The sequence below is a fragment of the Mytilus trossulus genome, chromosome 10, assembly GCF_036588685.1.
Source record: "Mytilus trossulus isolate FHL-02 chromosome 10, PNRI_Mtr1.1.1.hap1, whole genome shotgun sequence".
In the NCBI taxonomy this organism is placed as follows: domain Eukaryota; kingdom Metazoa; phylum Mollusca; class Bivalvia; order Mytilida; family Mytilidae; genus Mytilus; species Mytilus trossulus.
Window position 1 is genome coordinate 30,851,069 of NC_086382.1, and position 20,176 is coordinate 30,871,244.

A 20,176-nucleotide genomic window follows, 5' to 3' on the forward strand; every position below is an offset into this window, starting at 1 on the left:
TTGTCAATATAACGGAATTCAAGTGAAAAGTTAAGCTAGCTATAAAACTAGGTATTATCTACCATTTTTTTTAATGATATGCATGTACAAAGTCAGGAACATGATAGTTGTTATCCATTTGTTTTGTTGATAAATGTAAAACAAGATTAAGAAACTAAGGTTCCAATTCAATCAGGCAAAGTTTCCCTAATGTAGATTTAGGCATTCTTTTACAGTGATTTTTTGTCTTTCGTCTGCTCCTCGGGTTTAATTTATATTTAGTATTAATAGCTTTACATATTTGTTTTTGAACGTTCATGATGAAGGTTTACCAAGAAGAGCTCATCGAATTGACACCATAAGTCAGGCATATGTTTCATATAGTATAGATTTGCCTCTTATTTTATTAGCTGTTACTCTAGTTTTCTCTGAATGTGAGCGAGGATGGTTCCATCATGGTAATTCGTGTTATTATATCAGTGACACAAAAAGAACATGGACTAGCGCAGCGGTAAGTATAATTGTGAATGGCAATGAGAAATATGTCAAAGATACAACAACACAACCGAAGGGCTGACAACAGTCCACGGTCACAAATTGGTCTTCATTACAGCCAGAAAATCCAGCAACCGGATGCGAGTTTCAGCTGTTTACTTAAGAAAAATGTGTTATAGTTAAAATGAAAATGGATGTAACTCCGAAACATATAAATGAACTAGTTTTAATACTCCATCAAGACTAACAAAGACTTAACGCTCCTGACTTGGGGCCGGCATAAAATGCGGCGGGTTCAACATGTTTTGTGATATCTTAACCCTCGCTCTATACCTCTAGCCAAATGTAGAATAAAGAAACACACAGCAAAACGCAGAGTTAAGTTCAGTTTTAAAGAAGTCCGGGTTCGATGTTAGAATAGTGATCAAATGAAAAAAAAAAAATGACAATGATACATACATCAATAAAGGACTACTAGTAGTTACAGACCTACCAGCTCCAGACCTCAATTAAACTGATCGAATCATTATGTCTTTGTCATATTAAAATTAAAGCACAATGCATTCCTTTAGGGGTTTATTATCATACCATCATAAAATATACAGGACTAAAATAACCTTTATCATGCCAACAACTAGTTTCAGTATAAATGTGTATATATTTCCGGTGCAAACACCTAATGTGAGTGAATCCATATTAAAACCAGAATGTGCTATCTTTAATGAGTCTATGTTTTAGAAATGAGATAGCTAAAATATTAGTAGAAAGAAATCAACGAGAAAAAAAAACTGAAACGAGACTGCATGAACAGTACATCACTTTGTTACATTTTAGATATTCGTTAAACACATAAATAACCATTTTTTTTATAAGGTATTGTTTTGTCCTGCAATGGCTTATTTGCATTACGCCATAATTCGACAAATAAACATGTTTGATATATAATAATACAACTTGAATGGACATTGATTTTTGTAAAGCTTTCGTCAAAAATATTTACTTATAGATTATATTTCTGGACACTATACTCAACAACAAAAGAAACACACTGTCTTTATTAAATTATTTGGAGTTAAAACTTCTTTTGCTTGCATTTTTAATAGGGTTTAAATTCGACAAAATTCTAGGTTTAAAAACATGAAATATTTTTGATGTATCAATTTCAATGTTATAACAAAAAATGCTATCGTTTTGCAATAGTTTGCCAAAAAAAACCCGTCATCAAAACAAATCGTGAAACTTTGTTATATGAGATAAAGAGGATTGTTATTTGCATGACTTGATATTTTAACTGAATGCATTGACACATGATGGTTTTCACTCGTAGCACTAGTCCATGAGTAAACTCATGGTTTATTTGGGTACTTTAAGAGAAAAAACAAGTCGTATTCATTTTGTTACTATGCGTTAGTCTTTTCGCCTTTCTTTCGTGTCACGAAATTGTCTATTACAGCTATTTGAAAAATAAACGTTTTAAGTCCTATTGCTATATCTTGTTTAAATTCAAAACTAGGCCAACTTGACACATTGCTATTTCTTTTACAGAGTTTTTGTAAAGCTTTCCACTCGCAACTTGCTGATGTACAAACTAGCGAAGAAAATACATTTCTTATTGATACAATTGAGAAGATCGAAAGATACTCTGGAACTGTTCGTATGTACTTTACAATCCATAGGTATAAGTAAGAGATTTGTTTAACTACCCTATCATATAGAGCAAAATAAATATGGTAAAGAGTTGTATACATACAAAAAACTAACACTCTCATTTGTCTTTTTGTTCGTTTTAAATCATGTTGAAATATATTTTAGTGTAAAAATTACAATACTTACGTCAATACAAAATTTAATTCTGGTATCTATGATGATAAAATTGAGAATGGAAATGGGGAACGTGTCAAAGAGACAACAACCCGACCATAGAAACTAAAATTAAAATAATACAAGACTAACAAAGACCAGAGGCTCATGGCTTGGGACAGGCGCAAAAATGCGGCGGGGTTTAACATGTTTGTGAGATCTCAACCCTCCCCCTATACCTCTAGCCAATGTAGAAAAGTTAACGCATAACAATACGCACATTAAAATTCAGTTCAAGACAAGTCCGAGTCTGATGTCAGAAGATGTAACCGAATAAAATAAACAAAATGACAATAATACATAAATGACAACAGACTACTAGCAGTTTACTGACATGCCAGCTCCAGGTTTCAATTAAACTGACTGAAATATTATGATTTCATCATATGAATATCAGCCACAATCCTTCCCGTTTGGGGTTCAGTATCATACCATCATAACATATATGAGAAGAACATAACCCGTGTCATGCCAACAACTGGTTTTTTAATGAATGTGTTTAGTTCCGATGCAAAGACCCTATAAGTGATTCAATATTAACGTCAAAATATGAAATCTTTAATGACCTGACAAAAGTATCGTAACTATATCCCTTCTCAATAAGTCTATTCAAAAGTTTTGTTAGTTTCTGAAGTGATTACTGACACCTGAGTTTATTTACAACCACTGGGTCGATGCCACTGCTGGTGGAGATTTAATTCCCCGAGGATATCACCAGACCAGTAGCCTGCAGTTCTGTGCTGACATGAATTATCATTGATATTGTCATATTTATAAATTAACTGTTTACAAAACTTTTGCAATTTTGAAATACTAAGATTTTACTATCTCAGGAATAGATTACCTTATCTGTTTTTGGCCAAAAATTTAGGAAGTTTGGTCCTCAATTCTCATCAACTTCGTACTTTATGTTTATTTAGCCTTTTTAACTTGTTTGGATTAGACCGTCACTGATGAGTCTTTTGTAGACGAAACGCGCGTCTGGCGTAAATGCAAAATTTTATTCTGGTATCTATGATGAGTTTATGTACAACCACTGGGTCGATGCCACTACTAGCTGAGTTTTAATTCCCCGAGGGTATCACCAGACCAGTAGCATGCACTTCTGTGCTGACATGAATTATCATTGATATGGTCATATTAATACTAAGGTATCTATGATGAGTTTATTTACGGAGCTAAGATTTGCAAGGTTCGCATTGAATTTTGTTTATTTGTTTTCAAAAAATGTATGGCAAGAAGTGGTAACATTTTTGGTATGATATATGATATTTCAAGGACTTCTCTCATCCCTTGCTAAAATTGAGAGTCCTATGTATGATGCATAAAACGCAGTATCGTGCAGTCGGCTCCGATGGTTCGTGTCACACGATTATCCGAGGGATCCGTGGTTAGTATGTTTTAGTATGAAAAGTTTGGGCCGTCAGATATACTCCTGTTTTCAAGTTACATTCATGTTAACATACCTCTGCTGGTGGACTATTAGTCCCCGAGGGTATCATCAGCTCAGTAGTCAGTATTTCGGTACTGACATGATTTAAAAAACTTTACTAAAGTTGTCCGTTTATAAATTTATAAATTATTAAAAAACTAAGGTTTCAACTCCCTCAGGCAAAGTTGGTCTTAGATGAATTTGGCTGTTTATTTTAGGTATTTTTTATATATAGCTCTTCAACGGTTTCGGTACTTGTACATCTTCGGATTTCAAATGTTTGGCTTTGAGCGTTCCTGATGAAGGTAAATCCAGAAAAGCGCTTCGGACGCAAGAAATTAATAACGTGTTGTTTTCAATATTTAACATCTATGCAATATCATAGATGTCTAGATTTCAGTTTAATCAATGCGTGATACGTAATCAAAGGGTAAACTATTATATGAATGAATGAACGAATATTTCAATATTAAAAGAGGGACGAAAGATACTAAAGGGACAGTCAAACTCGTAAATCTAAAACAAACTGACAACGCCATGGCTAAAATTGAAAAAGACAAACAGAAAAACAATAGTACACATGACACAACATAGAAAACTAAAGAATAAACAACACGAACCCCACCTAAAACTAGGGGTGATCTCAGGTGCTCCGGAAGGGTAAGCAGATCCTGCTCCACATGCGACACCCGTCGTGTTGCTTATGTGATTACAAATCCGGTAAATAGTCTAATTCGGTAGGTCAAATTCATGAAAGGGAAGGGGATTGTAGTTACGACGTAAGGAACATATCCGATATCTTTTGTGAAACGGTTATTCCATAACGGTCAACCAACTCGTGATGGCGTCCGTAAAATTTACGAAGGGATGATTTCAACTTCACCATTTGGAACTCTTGGTTTAATAGCTTCCTTGTAAGCAGTAACCCTCTATCAAGAAAATCATGATAGGAAATGCAAGCACGGGAATATCGTATCAATTGGGAGATATATACCCCGTATGCAGGTGCTGCTGGAATGTTGCTACTTAGAAATGGAAAGTTCACAATTGGAAAGCTGAAATCATCTCTTTTGTCGTAAAGTTTTGTCTTCAACCGACCCTTATTGTCAATTTCTAGATGTAAGTCAAGATATGAAGCCGACTTAATTGTATCTGTAGTATCCTTTATCTCCAATTCGATGGGATAGATGCGATCCACATAGTCACCAAATTTTGAATTGTTTAGTGAAAGAACGTCATCTATATAGCGGAAAGTAGAGTTAAAGGATATTGCTGACTTCTTATCTTTCTTCCTAAGAAGTTCCTGCATGAAGTCAGCCTCATAATAATAAAGAAACAAGTCAGCAAGTAGAGGGGCACAGTTTGTTCCCATTGGGATGCCGACAGTCTGTTGAAAAACACGTCCTCCGAACGTAACAAATATGTTGTCAATTAAGAAATCAAGCATCTTGATAATATCGGTTTTTAAAGTGCAACCTGATTTAAAACAAACAATTACATTCATATATATACAAGTAATTTTCAGCCAGCCAAATAGGCTGATGATGCACTGTACATTGTGTATCATTATTGAAAATAAAATAAAAAAATAAATATAGTTCAAATTTACACGCAAATTATAGCAAGGCACGTTATCAGTTGATAATTACGATAATATATATTAGGTAAAAGAAAAACAAATCATTATACATATCATAATATTGATAAATAAATCTTTAGATGACTATTGGATAGACGGAACAGATGAAATTATTGAGGGATACTGGGTATGGGCTTCCACAGGGAAACCAATATCCTTCACTAACTGGGTCCATAATGAACCAAACAATGTACACGGTAACGAGGACTGTCTTGAAATTGGAAACTGGAATAAAGTCGGTACATGGAACGATGCTCCATGTTCTGTTGAAGAAAACTTTATATGCGAAATGGAGTAAGCTAAATCATTTTCCTGTAGAATTGCAATATTGAACATTGATTACATTTACATGAATAAGTTCAAATCATATGTTAACGTTGAGTCTATAAGTCGAAGTAACTGAACGATTCACACATATCGCGCGTGAACTAAATAAGCATTTAATCAAAACTTATATTAAAATATCGAAATCGATTAACAAACCTAACAAAAAAGTCTTATAAACAACTTTTCATAAAACAATTTCTCATCTGACATTTTAAACACTGCAAATTAGCTAAATTTGTTAAAATTCTTTGAAAAATTCTATTATATATATTGTATTGCATCAATTATTAATAGGGATGTCAAAAGATCTGAAATTTAATACTCGAATACTCGGTCATGATACTCGAGTACTCGCGAGTACTCGGATGAATCTTTCAAATCATACCAATCACGTTTACATAGAATTCTTGATTAACAAACAAAGGTAAGTTTTTACGGCTTGTGATGAGTAAATCATTAATCAATGAACATGTTGATCCGTGTACAAACACCGTTAACAATGATTCTAATCAGTTGCGTAGGGTTCACCACAGGGCACTTTGATTTTGTTTTTGTTAATAAATATGATCTGGTCAACAATTTCGGACGCAAGACTATTTGACTTCTATTTTTTGTTACAAGTAGTGCACATGAAAACATAAAAACATAAGGAAAGGACGGTGCTGGTATACTACTATACAAATAGTATCCCGGATCAGAATAAACATATGTATAATAAAGGCAACAGTAGTATACCGCTGTTCAAAACTCATAAATCCATGGACAAAAAACAAAATCGGGGTAACAAACCAAACCCGAGCGAAACGAATTAAATATAAGAGGAGAACAACGACACAACACCGAAACGCAACACACACAGAAACAGACCAATCATCAGACAATACACCACGAGAATAACAAATGTAACATGAAAACCAAATACATGAATTTGGGATAGACAAGTACCGTGCCACGTCTTATCTCAAAAATAAGAGAAAACATGTATGTAGTTAATTGATTTTATTTAGTATTACGAAGGGGATATTTCAACGGAACTAAAGTGAGTGGAAATGTGAAGAAAAATACCTCAAGATGTATAATAGGCAAACGAGTATCCGAGTACTAAAACTGTACTCGAGTACTCGGCCTTACGAGCGAGTACCCGAGTACTCGAGTACTCGTTGACATCCCTAATTATTAATATGTTTTGAAGCAACTCATGCCTCAATATTTGTCCATTTTTTTATCATTCATTGTATCTAAATATATTTTATTTTGTAGATATCCAGCAAGTGGGAGTATCATAGGAAAATAAAGATTATATTTTTAACGACATTATATATTTATTCACCAAATATGTTTGTTACATTATTTCTTCAAAATACCAAGCTTTTCTGGGTGTATTCCACTGATTACCCAGTTATTAATCAGCTGCTGGTATATATGTACATATATTATGTATCTTGAAATACAGTTGTACAACATTTTAATGCATCATGTTTTAATCTATACTTCTATTTAGTGACTTCAGTAATTGATTAAATTTCAGTTTTCAGTTTTCGGGATATCTTTTAATGTAGTCTTGAACAAAAATTTTATAAACATTTACATTTGCATTTGTCAATTTCTGATTAGATTCTGATTAGATACATAATATAAATTGTACATAGAAAAAAAATTAAAATGGGAAGATTTTGATTTTAATAATAACAATTTTACATTGAGTCTACGGGAGCAACATTCTGATTTATAAGTGCTAAATAAAATAAGATTAAAAAAATGAGAGTATGCTTTTATTAAGACTAAAAAGTAGGATAGGTAGAGTAACTGGAACCACACATATATCTTTATTTAACTTAATAGTTTGTTTCTTTTGAATAATTTTCAAACATTTATTAGGTGGAAAAAAATCGTCATACCGAGCAGCTTTTAGTATATTATGATTGTAATGATTTAGCTCAGTGTTTTGTATGACAAACTGTTCACAATTAATTTTCTTAAAGAAAGATATGAAAATAAATTTTGCTTGGTTAGTGTAGCTACAATTATGTTTGTAATTTCAAATTTGTTTTATTAAAGGTTAAGATTTGACACATATATAAGAATTATGTACCACAAATTATTGAAAATGGATATAACCCCAAATACAGTACTTGCAAGCAAACATGCTTTGGCATATACTAGTTTTTTTGTACACATTGTTCCTTGGATGGAGAGTTGTCTCATTGACACTTTACCATATCCTGATTTCTATTAGAATTGGAGAATTTAAATAATTAAAATTTCAAATTTCGTTTTGCGAAATTTTAGAAGCATGATTTTAGATTGTATTTATAATTCAATGAATGCACTGATATCGTAATCTAAATACGAGAATGTATGTCCTCTTATAGTTGAGGTCTCATATAAGGTCGAACCACTTATCACAATGTCATTTGAGTGCACATTGTATGCTTATCGATTTAAAACTACATGTTTATCAAAAGAGAAAAGTACTGGCACCATGGCGTATTGTCTGTTTTTCATTATCAATTTTCTTCTTTGTAGTAAGTATTGTCACATAATTTTCTTAAATTATCCTAGTAATTACTATATTGGCAATTTGATTCTTCATATTTAAGAAAAATGTCGTTTGTCACAAATTGTAAGTTGACCCTGATGAATTCAGTGTTGAGTGATGGCGGTGGGTTTTGTTTGTAGCGACGTTCAAAATGTTAAATGATGCATCTTGTTCTTTTTATTAGTTTTAATTTACAACCAATGTTTTATGCCCCACCTTTAGCAAGTTTGTTGTCCCTGAGGTATCAACTATTGCTCGAGGTAAAGCCGAGAGCAAAAGTTGGTATGCAAAGGGACAACTAACTATATATTACCCGCACAACAAGTCATTCGGTGTTTTATTATACTGAACAACACCGTCATTAAGTGTTTTCATATACCAAATTAACTTATTTTTTTTTAAATTGTACATATATAATATGAAAGAAAAGAAAAATGTCACATAACTTGACATGCACAAAATGAACTTGACGTTGTTTTTTATAGTTCGTGTTGTAATTGTAAATATTCTATTAATTGTAATCAAGATTGAAAATACTTGTCTTAAACTTCCGAGGTACTTTTTTTCTAATTTATCTTATTGAATTTACTTGTTAATTGAATTTTGGAATTTAAATATTAATTGATTTTTTCATTTTGGTTTGAGCACCGACCCTCGAATATATTTATTATCGCATAAAATTAAATAATGATTGTTTCCCTCAATCAGACATAGTTGAGGTTTGGCTATTCTGAAACAATCTCATTTGAAAATTCACCAGCTTCTGAGATATTCGATCATGCATTTATATAGTTTCAATATCTATGTATGTTTAGGGTTGAACGTTCCATGTGACAGGCTACCATCACGAACAGCGCTCATCGGATGCTCATTATTAATTGAAAAAATAATTGTCAAGCAAATGTTTGAGAAAGGTTGCCTTTTTTATTTAGCTGTTACTCTAGTATTTTCTGAATGTGAAAGAGGATGGCTTCATTATGGTAATTCGTGTTATTATATCAGTGACACCAAAAAATCATGGACTAGTGCAGCAGTAAGTCTACGTTTTCAAAATTACGTCAAAACAAAGTTGCTAAATAAATAAAAAAAAAAACGAATTAACGATTACACGAGCAAAATGAAGCGTGTCTGAATAAACCTTACTGTATCACAAACAGCACATCTTATAAATCATTAGATTTTAACACACGAAAAAAAGTTTCCTTCCAATATGAGAATTGCTTTGTCCTTTATATACACAAAGTTAACACGGCTTATCTTTTTATTTTAAACATGTACTTTGGGGGTGCGAGTGCTGCCTTGTAGCGGCAATAGTCTGCTATATTTCGAAATTTACAAGGGTGTCATTTTCGCGCAAGAGATGTTACTCTCTCTTAACACGGGAAAGCCGTTTAATGTATCCTGCGGACGGATAAGCACCGTTTCTCAAGACCATACTCGCAATTTTTGTCGAAGGAGAGCCAAAAATTTAGTTCGTGACATTTTCTGCCTGGATCTTGGATCTAACCAGGTATCTTAGAGATTGTAGTCCAATGCGCTAACCTCTACACTTAGGCCTTCTTCTTATCTATTTGATATAATCATCGTTTTTGTTAGGGGAGAATACACACACACAAAATAAAACAAAACGCAAAGACTCCATTATTTAATTTTCAGATACATTTTTTATTGCATACACTTATTTTATAGACTAGTGTTGAAATAAGTCAAAGGTTTACCACAATATTTCTAGGATCGTAAGGATGACATATTTTAGATACTCATTTCAGCCGGAAAATGATAGTTTGCATGCTAATTTCAAGAGGTAATGATAAATAGATACTGGCGTTTTCAAAATGTTAGCATAAACAAACATCAACATTGTGAAACCTATCATTATATAAGAAACGGGACATTTTTTAAAAGTACAGGTCCGTGTAAGAATCAGGCAAATCAAATAAAAAGTGATAAGTCCATATACACGGAATATGGTGAAATTTTGGGAACTTTGTTATCCATTAATAAAAGTGACAAAACCATAGTATTACATCGATGTATGCCATATTTGTCTAGAAAAAATAGATTGAATGCGTTCGCTGTCCGCATATACAACAGTGTAATGCATTGAAAGTAGGTCAACTTCGATATTGATTTTCTGTTAACAGCAGATGCCTAGAACACATTTTTTTTATATTTGAAATCTTTTGATACATATCTTCTCTTTCAATGTTTAAAAAGTTTGGAAATTTTTATAAGAAAAATGTTATTCACTAAAGTAAAATCATCGCATTCAATCTATTTTTTGTACTCTAACTATTTATTCAAAAAAGAAGATGTGGTATGATTGCCAATGTCAGAGATAACTTGCCACAAGAGACCAAAATGACACAGAAATTAACAACTATAGATAACCTTCAGTTGCCTTAACCAAATGTTAGTAAACTTTAATACAATATGTATTACCACTTAACACAATCAAGTTTGAATTTTGGGGGCGTCACTTTAGCCTTTCTAAAGTTATGCCCCTTTACAAATGGTAAAATTGCTAAATTTTTAGTTTTCTTCCTCTTTCTGTAGTTTGCCTTAATCTAATGTAATTAAACTTATACACAATACTTTTTAGTTATTTTTTGTATTTTTAAATTGCAGAGTAATGAATATTTTATAGGGATCAATATTCAGGGGTATTGCTAGTCTGAAGCCCATGCAGTGATTTAAAGATGGCAAATATATGCGCAAAAAGATGAAAAGTTGGGTTGCAAGTTGGAAAAAACATTGGAACAGCAGCTGATATGAAAACTGCCCTGCACTCTAGAACAGGTAAATTAACAAAATGTACATTGTTCAAACAGAAAACATAAGTACAACACAAACCCACTGTGAACTGAATGTGCCCTGTTAAAATAAGCAAATCTGGTTCTATACACAATTTCAGAGACAGTCTGAATCTCAGAAGTAAATTTCATTTCACAAATAAATCTGACATGATAATTTCAAAATGTTCGACTTGAGTCACAGGCTGAGGCTCACATACACATCAGGGGCGGATCCAGCCATTTTAAAAAGGGGGTTCCAAACCCAGGACAATAAGGGGGGTGGGGTCCCAACTATATGTCCTCATTCAAATGCATTGATCGGCAAAAAAAAAAAGGAGGCTTCCAATCTCAGAACCTCCCCCCCCCCCTCAAGTATATATTGTGATACTATAATTATATAGTTAATTCATAGAACGTATATTGATAAATATTCAATATGATTTTATGATACTCGGTAGATGATAAGGACATACTATGTAGATGTGCATATCAACCATGTGTCAACAGGAAATTAAGATTCATTTTTTTTCTATGAGTTACGCCCCTTTGAAATTATTTGCTTTAATGTACTTCTGCAAAAGTGTCTTTGCAACTCCTCTGAAACTACACAACAGATCTGCATGAAACTTGTAGATAATAAGGACATATTATGCAGATGTGCATATCAACAGGAAATTATGATTCAATTTTTTTTTCTTGCACAATTTTTTACAAAAATCAAATTGTATGCCAGATTAGGACCATATCATAAAAAAACTAATCAATGTTAAAACAGTTATTTTTCAGGGTAAAGGTTTTGGTCATAGTAAAAAGTCAGAATAGTTTGAAATTTAGTGCATAATTTCCTTATATTACTATCTGTCTCAATATCAAACTTTAAACTGAACCCTTGATATGATAGTGCAAACAGCACATCATGCACTGCAACTCTTTTTTTTTTACTTTTTTAGCTCACATGGCCCTAAAGCTTTTCTCATCACTTGTCTGTTTTCGTTGTCTTTTAACTTTTACAAATATCTTCTCCACTGAAACTAATTAGCCAAATTTAACCAAACTTGGCCACAATTATCATTTGGGTATTAATTTAAAAAGTGCGTCCAATGACCCGGCTAACCAACCAAGATGGCCACCTTAGAAAAATAGGGGTAAAATGTAAATTTAGGCTTATATCTCTGAAACTTAAGCATTAAGAGCAAATTTTACATAGGCAGAAATTTTCATTAAGCTAAGATATATGTATCCTTAAATCATTCTGACAAACTTATTAGGTTGCTTCCTCATAACTAGAAATTTTAAGGAAATTTTGTTGTTTTTGATTGTTTATTAGCTCACCTGGCCCAAAGGGCCAAGTGAGCTTTTCCAATCACTTTGTGTACGTTGTCGTTAACTTTTACAAAAATCTTCTCCTCTGAAACTACTGGGCCAAATTAAACCAAACTTCAGTGACCCAGCCAACCAACCAAGATGGCCACCATGGCTTAAAATAGATCATACAGGTAAAATGCAGTTTTTGGCTTATAACTCAAAAACCAGAGCATTTAGAGCAAATCTGACATGTGTCCAGTGACCCTGTCTGCCTAAAACATGGCAGACATGGCTAAGATAGAACATGGGAAAAAATGCAGTTTTTGACTGGTCCATACATGTATCTCTGAAACTAGAGCAAAAGTATAACAACTATTGCATTATTCCATGCATCAATTGTAAATAAAATTATCATTGGAGCAACACCGGCTCCTTGGAGCCTCTAGTTTACAATTATTTTCTTTTCTTCAAAATATCATGTTGACCTATGTAGTGATGTACACACATTTTGTTTAAGTTGAAAACATGACCTTTGAATCGGTTTATAATTGCCCTCATTATTATTTCTTTTCACAGGTTTTGCTGGATGTCAAGTCTCTGAATGTGCTAACTACACCTCATAACACAAACTGATAACACACAAGTTTAATGGAATAAACGATTTTAATGAGTTGTGAGTTGAAGAAGATGGTATACTACTGAGGAAAGCCTACAACATTGGCAAAGTAAAATTTATTCCTTATAAATCCATAGACCAAATGGATTTTGGTAACTGACAGGAAAATAAAACAGAAAAATGTGTGTTAATATCAGGATTTTATTTATCTATTAATGTAACTGGAAAAATCAAAACACCTAAAACAGATGGTGCAGTTAATCTCCATGAAGGACCAGAAATAAAAACAGAAAATGGTGAAGACTCAACCATATTATCCTCTCATCACTCAGAAAGTTCTGATTAAATGCAGTTCTTTTGCTCAAAAGTTGGCTGTGTCATTAGATTTGCTACCTTAAATAGACTTGAAAACCATCTGTTGATAGCTATATATATATATATAGGAAAGCATTTTTAACAGTTGTAACAGGAAACAATCTGACACCTGAGCGGGCAAGGTTGTGCAATGAAGTGGTATTTACAACCAAAAAAATAAACCAACATCAACAAAGGCGACTGAAGTTGAATTATGAGATAGGCTTTAAAGAAAGACAGGATAATATCAAGATTTCCTTATTATTTTTTTCATAAAAGTATTTGTCACATATTATTAAAGTACTAAGCATGTTAAGCAATCACTCTTTTGAATAGAAGGTTAAGATACATATTTGATCACTGAAAACTAAGTATTATTAGAACATATGTTAAAATAATTTTGCTTGTACCATCATGATCATATAATTATTTAGTTATTAGAAAATTAAACATTTGAACAACTTACTATCTATCTTTTTTTTTATTCTTTACTTCCATTATCTCCAATTGACTTTCTTCCTGGTAGTAAAAATTGAATTTAAGTTCAATATTATCGATTTGTGAATAAGGGTGGTTTCACTTAATACATGTTAGTTCACTAGATATGTTCTGTTCCAAAGGGAAAATTTCTGTATGCAAGACTCTTGCATATTTACATATTGAGGAAGAAACTGGAGACACTTAAGTGAACTGTTTATTTTTTTATTAACTGCTTGTACCACTGAACAAATATTTTGCAGGAGTACCTATTTATCACATCTGAAATAAAAAAATAAATGTGGGAGACACAAAACATAGTAATCCTTTGCTAAAATTACTACACTAAAGTGCCGTGTAATATTTGGATCAATATATTGAGAAAACTATTAGTTTCTTAAAAATCAAATCCTTCATTTATATCAATTCAGACCCTTGTTGATGCTTGCAAGGTAACAACACAATTATTGTGGACTTAGGGTCATTACTAATGTAAATCATAACATTTTTCCCCTTGGAAATAGTTCAGGCAACCCTCCTCCCCAAAAATACACAAACAAACTATATATTGTTCCACTCAAAATGCAAAATATTACCCCTTTACACCCTGGTTTATCATATGTATAGGAATTGGCATGATATAAGTGAATATTTCACCTAAATTTGATCAACATGGGGTGTAAAAATCATAAATTATTAAAGAAAAACTGAAAAATTGACGATTTTGATGGTGCTGCCACCTACAACAGCCAAATATTTCTGAACTTTTTTTTGTTTGGATTTATTCTACAGGGCTTCTACTAAAAGGGAATATATAATAAAAGTGTGTATACGGTTGCTGTTTCTTAAAAAAATAAAATGAAATTAGATGAAATTTGCATTTTTCTAAATTCATTTTGATCACATTTCCATGGTTACGGTTGCTAGGGAAGAAAATATTTGAAATCAATTTTCAATCTGTTTTCATATCACTATACATATTAACTCTATATAAAGTATATACTAGCAACAAAAAATATATTATTAAAGCAAGATAAATTACTTTAAAAACATGCATTTTTGTAGTTTTCCTTGCTCATTTTTAGGGGCCATCAGGGGGAAATTTGAAAATGAATATTTTTAACACAAAAATTATTTTTTTCAAAAAAAAATTTCATATTCAAGTTCTAATAAGGTAAATCCATATATTTGATCAATTTGCCAAAATGGACTTATCACTGTTTGCCTGATTCTTACATGGACCTGTACGTATACTTCATTGTGATACTGTGTATATAAACTGACGTGATTAGTTGATTGGTTGCTTGATTGCTAATTGTTTTATGTTCAGTGGCAAATATTGCATTCAACTTTTGGATTTAAATACGACGGTTGTCAATTATTAAACAATCTGGAACACTAATACATGAGTTTTCGTCATGTTTATTTGGGTACCTTTTGATTTTTTTAAATTGTTGCATTTGATTTTTAGATTTATTTTGTTTTTTCGCGTGACGCAATTATCTGATTACTGTTACCATTACATTAAATGAAATGTTAAAAGATATTTTTTTCTATCATCCGTTCAAATTAGTCGTAGGATAGACTTGACACATTCCTATTGCATTTTCAGAGTTTTTGTAGATCCTACCACTCACAACTGGCTGATGTTCAAACTCGCCAAGAAAACACTTTTCTTGTGGATACCATCGATAATATTGAAAGATATACTGGAACTGTGCGTATGTAATTTGTTATCCATATTAAATGAATATTAGAATGTGTTTAAACAAGTTTCCTCCCAACACCGAAAAGCAAATAAATATTGTAAAGAGGTATATGTATATAACGCTCAGATGTCTTTTTGTTCATACAGATATATTAAACAAAATGTTTTTGATGAAACAATTGCATTTTTTGCGAAGGAAACGCTTGCGAAATTCACAACTTATTTTGTTTATATGTTTCCAGTAAATGTATATGTATTTGATTAGGCAAGCAGTATTTACCGTTTTGACATCTAGCTTTATTGTGATTTAAGAATGTTTAATTTCCCCCCGTCTGTATGCTATTTCGTTTTTACTTGAGTCGGTTTTTTTTTAATTTGTTATATAAATGTATAACTATTGTTTCTTCTATATTGGCATTTGTCCACAAGGTTTGTAAGAGTAACGAAATAAAATGTTTTTCAAGGAAATCTCCGGTCCCTCAAAACAGCGAATAACAAAAAAATATCCGTGGGATTCTTAATTGGCCTGTTAAGATAAAACGTTGCAGGCCTATCAGCCATCATGCAACAGCCTTGTTTTCTAAATTTCAGTTTTAGTCAATGCGTTTCAGACGTCTTCAAATGATAAACTATTGCATACAAAAGGAACAGTTTATCATTATGTCTATTATATCGGTAAGATAATTTTCTTTAGGTCACTATTGGTTAGACGGAACAGATGAAGTTTTAGAAGGAGTCTGGGTGTGGGCATCCACAGGGAAACAATTATCCTACACTAACTGGTATCCTACTGAACCGAACAATCAAAATGGTAAAGAAAACTGTCTTGAAATTAAAAGTCACAGAGCCAACGGATGGAACGATATTGATTGTTCGCATGAATTAAATTTCATATGCGAAATGGAGTAAGTTTATGGAAAAAAGTGGTGTGGGGTTTGTTCATTGTCAAAGGCCTTTCTGTGACATGTACTTGTTAATTTCTGTGTCATGTTGGTCTCTTTTGAACATTTATCTCACAGCCAATTTTACCATATCTTTTTATTATTTTTATATTTGATTGTTAACAGTAAAAACAAAATGACAAGATTTGACATAATTCTTACATGAATCGATTGGTCAAAGTAACTAATCGAATGAAGTGACAAAATGAATTCTTTTAAATTGTTAAATTCTATTGTAAAAGTTTTTAATTTGATTTTAAAGACAGGTAATTATCCAGATTCTTGGAAATTATCTTTCATGATTCCTTTACATAAAAAAGGTGACAAGTTAGACCCTAATAATTATAGAGGCATTTCTCTTATAAGTAATCTACCAAAAATTTTAATGCCATATTAAGTAATAGGCTAATCAAGATTGTTGACAAACAATTAAGTGATTGTCAGTTTGGTTTCAGAGAAAATCACAGAACAGCTGATAGCATCTTTTTATTAAAGTCCTTGATTAATAAATATTTACATAAAGAGAAAAAAAAAGATTTATGCCTGCTTCATAGATCTGAAAAAGGCTTTTGATTCAGTATGGAGAACTGCTTTACTTTATAAATTATGTAAAATGGGAGTTGGCAAGTCTTTTTATAGAGTTATAAAACAACAATACTTAAATACTAAATCATCTTTAAAATATAAAGATTATGTATCAGAATATTTTAATATTGCTAGAGGGGTTAAACAGGGAGACACACTAAGTCTCACTTTATTTAATGTCTTTATAAATGATATTGTAAAAAAAATTGAGGGAAATGATTCAAGTCCCCTTAAGCTTATAAATAGTAAGGTAGGATGCCTTCTTTTTGCGGATGATCTTTTAATCCTGTCAGAATCAAAAGAGGGGCTACAAAACAGTTTAAATAACGTTAAATTATATTGTAACCGAAATGGCAACTCTCTTTGAATACAAACAAAACTAAATCCATGATTTTTAGTCAGTTAAAGCATAAAAGTGAAACATCACATATTTACTATGAGAATAAAGCCATAGAGAGTGTAACAGAATATTCATTTTTGGGAATGTTGATAAAATGGAATGGAAATTTATCACAAAGTACTTTAGAGCTGACAAAAAAAAGCAAAAAAAGTATTTTTTGCAATAAAATCATATACTAAATCATTGAATAATCTACCTATAAAAGTAGCAAATAATCTTTTTGATTCTTTAGTAAAACCAATTATGACCTATAATTCAGAAGTAACATATTTGGATACATATATTTCTTTTCATCGAGCCAAAAGCAGAGCCTTAACTTCAGGAAAAGAAATTAATCAACTTGATTTTATAGACAAAACCCCCATAGAAAATATGCATCTTAAATTTTGTAAATCTACTCTAGGGATAAGAAAAAATGCATCCAATTTAGGAGCAAGAGTTGAATTAGGAAGATTGCCTATAGAATGTTTTATTAAAACACAAACCCTTTTATATTTAGCTAGACTATATAATAATAATATTAATCCATTGTTAAAGGAACTTACTCATGGTATACATATGCTAAAAATATTGTTAAAGAGACTAACGTTGACCTTAATATTCTTTCTTCTTGTAAGGACATTAAAGATGTAAATAAAATAAAAAACGATATAAAGTTAAAAATGAAAAATAGATATGAATATTTAATTCAAAATAAATTTCAAAACATCGATGATAAAAGTAATTTTTTTCTCTATAAAAAACTTAAAAAAGATTACAAAATTTAGAATAAGTGATCACTCCCTCTTGATTGAAAAGGGGAGATATTTTAAAATCCCAAGAGAGGAACGTCTTTGCCATAAATGTAAAATACTAGAGGATGAGAAACATTTTTTACTATATTGTGAGTATAATAAAACTCTAAGAAATGACTTTTTTCATCACATATGTGCAGAAAATAATAACTTTAATAATTTAAATGAAGAAGAAAAAAAATCATTACTTACTAAATCCATCATCGCCTTTACAAACAAATAAGTTAGGATCCTTCTTGAAAAAGTCATTAGAACTGAGGGCAGGGGACTCTTAACAACTTGTTTGTTGTTATAAATTTTAATGCTGTTCATATTTTGTGTGTTTAATATGTATGTATATATGTTTATTGTGTTTATTGTGTTAATATATGTTGGTCACAAACTGTAAAGTTTATATGACAATAAAATATTTGATTTGATTTGATTTGTTAAAAAAAAGAAGTCAAATTAATTAAAACGACTTGTTATAACAGCACATTAATACAGCAGATATTCATTATTATTAAATACTGCATGTCGACGGAAATTTTGTTGATAGTGACTGCCTCTATGAAGCACCAGATTTTATTTAGAATAACTTTAATATATACGTGGAAGGTTACGAATAATTCCACTATCATCACCAAATATTGCTTCATTTATAAATCTGATTTGGAGAAAAACATGTATGAAACATCTATCCATATAATTATTTACTAGAAAATATCCGCGAAATTTACGTTGGTTAGTTTTGGTGTAAGGCGATATTAAGATCTTAAATCTTTTTGATGTGTGTTACAGACGAAATACCTCCACTCAATATGACATCCAAACGATAAGTCTTTCCGACAGAAACTATTGGCGTTTGTGATCTACTCATAGGATATGTCATTCGCATACCCAGAATGCATTAACCCCTCCACCATTTTCATGTTAAATTGCTGCAGTTCCCCAGAAGTAAAAGCTCTAGCATTTGACAAAGCGGAATTTTATGCATTTATATGAATTGGAGTGGCTCCCATTCCAGTCGTTCTTCGGCACCACTTTTACCGAAAAATGAAGTAATACCCCCGACTTTTTCATGTGAAATTGATGCGGAAGGAAAAGCTTTGCGGTATAAAAATCTGTTGTCTAATTGCTGAGCGCGTCAAGGGAATCTGTATCACAAATCGTTTCAGTGTAAGATAACTATTTACTGTACCTGCTACGTAATCTATCTTACTGAATGAAAAGAGTTGAAATTGGGTGTCGCGTTTTCATCTTCGTATTTGGGGGTTTGAATCGGAAAAACGCCAGTTCGGATCGACCGTCTTTCACGACGTTCAGTTCTAAAATTTATGATGATGGCAAGTAAATTTCAGAGGAGAAGGCTGTTTATTACCCCTTTGTGGTATAAAACAATTTTCGTGTATTTTATGTAAAAAAAGAAAACGCGACATCCAATTTCAACTCTATTCATTTAGTAATATAGATTTTATCATGATGCCTTTTATTTTGTAGATATCCAGCAGGCGGGAGCATCATTGGAAAGTGAAGAAAAAATAATGTCAAAATAATGATAATGATAAATAATATATATATCTTGTTTTCAATATCTATTTAATTAATACGTAAACATGGCGTTCTTTGCTGACTATATAACAATCAATTAATCAATCTTGCTTATCTATTAATATGATATTGTAACGTTCGAAAATAGCGTTTTCTGATGTCACTTTGAAAGAAATAATCTTGATCACAGCACTGGAAAAGAGAAATAAACTTTTTTTTGGTCTACATATCGTTGTTTCAAGAATACAAATAAATCGGGTTATTAGCTAGCCCTGGGGTATAGAACTATGACAATTCCTGGACTATTCTTGTTCAATTCTTTCCGATATAAAAGTTATATACTATTTCAATGATAAGATACTCTGTGTGAATTAAATGTTTCTGCTTAAACAATTATCTT

At 31.7% G+C, this 20,176-nt stretch overlaps 2 protein-coding genes across 2 annotated transcripts; both read left to right on the forward strand.

The window, feature by feature from the left end:
* The first annotated feature begins 664 nt into the window (after window positions 1–664).
* LOC134687811 (perlucin-like) lies at window positions 665–7,026 on the forward strand. Its single transcript, XM_063548268.1, has 4 exons — window positions 665–670; window positions 2,020–2,128; window positions 5,486–5,699; window positions 6,993–7,026. The coding sequence occupies exons 1-4, from the start codon at window positions 665–667 to the stop codon at window positions 7,024–7,026; spliced, it is 363 nt and encodes a 120-aa protein (XP_063404338.1).
* A 7,374-nt stretch (window positions 7,027–14,400) lies between these two features.
* On the forward strand, window positions 14,401–19,792 carry LOC134687812 (perlucin-like). The gene is made up of 4 exons (XM_063548269.1): window positions 14,401–14,439; window positions 15,431–15,539; window positions 16,221–16,431; window positions 19,726–19,792. Exons 1-4 carry the CDS (start codon window positions 14,401–14,403, stop codon window positions 19,757–19,759), a joined length of 393 nt encoding a protein of 130 aa, XP_063404339.1. The 3' UTR covers window positions 19,760–19,792.
* The last annotated feature ends 384 nt before the right edge of the window (window positions 19,793–20,176 follow it).

Excerpts from the sequence above, each read along its gene's own strand:
- LOC134687812 (XM_063548269.1), top strand. The coding sequence starts at position 14,401 with ATGCAAAATATTACCCCTTTACACCCTGGTTTATCATAT. Across the intron at positions 14,440-15,430 it reads TACACCCTGGTTTATCATAT|AGTTTTTGTAGATCCTACCA; the intron begins GTATAGGAATTG and ends TTGCATTTTCAG. Across the intron at positions 16,432-19,725 it reads AATTTCATATGCGAAATGGA|ATATCCAGCAGGCGGGAGCA; the intron begins GTAAGTTTATGG and ends TTTATTTTGTAG.
- LOC134687811 (XM_063548268.1), top strand. Across the intron at positions 2,129-5,485 it reads AAGATACTCTGGAACTGTTC|ATGACTATTGGATAGACGGA; the intron begins GTATGTACTTTA and ends ATAAATCTTTAG. Across the intron at positions 5,700-6,992 it reads AACTTTATATGCGAAATGGA|ATATCCAGCAAGTGGGAGTA; the intron begins GTAAGCTAAATC and ends TTTATTTTGTAG.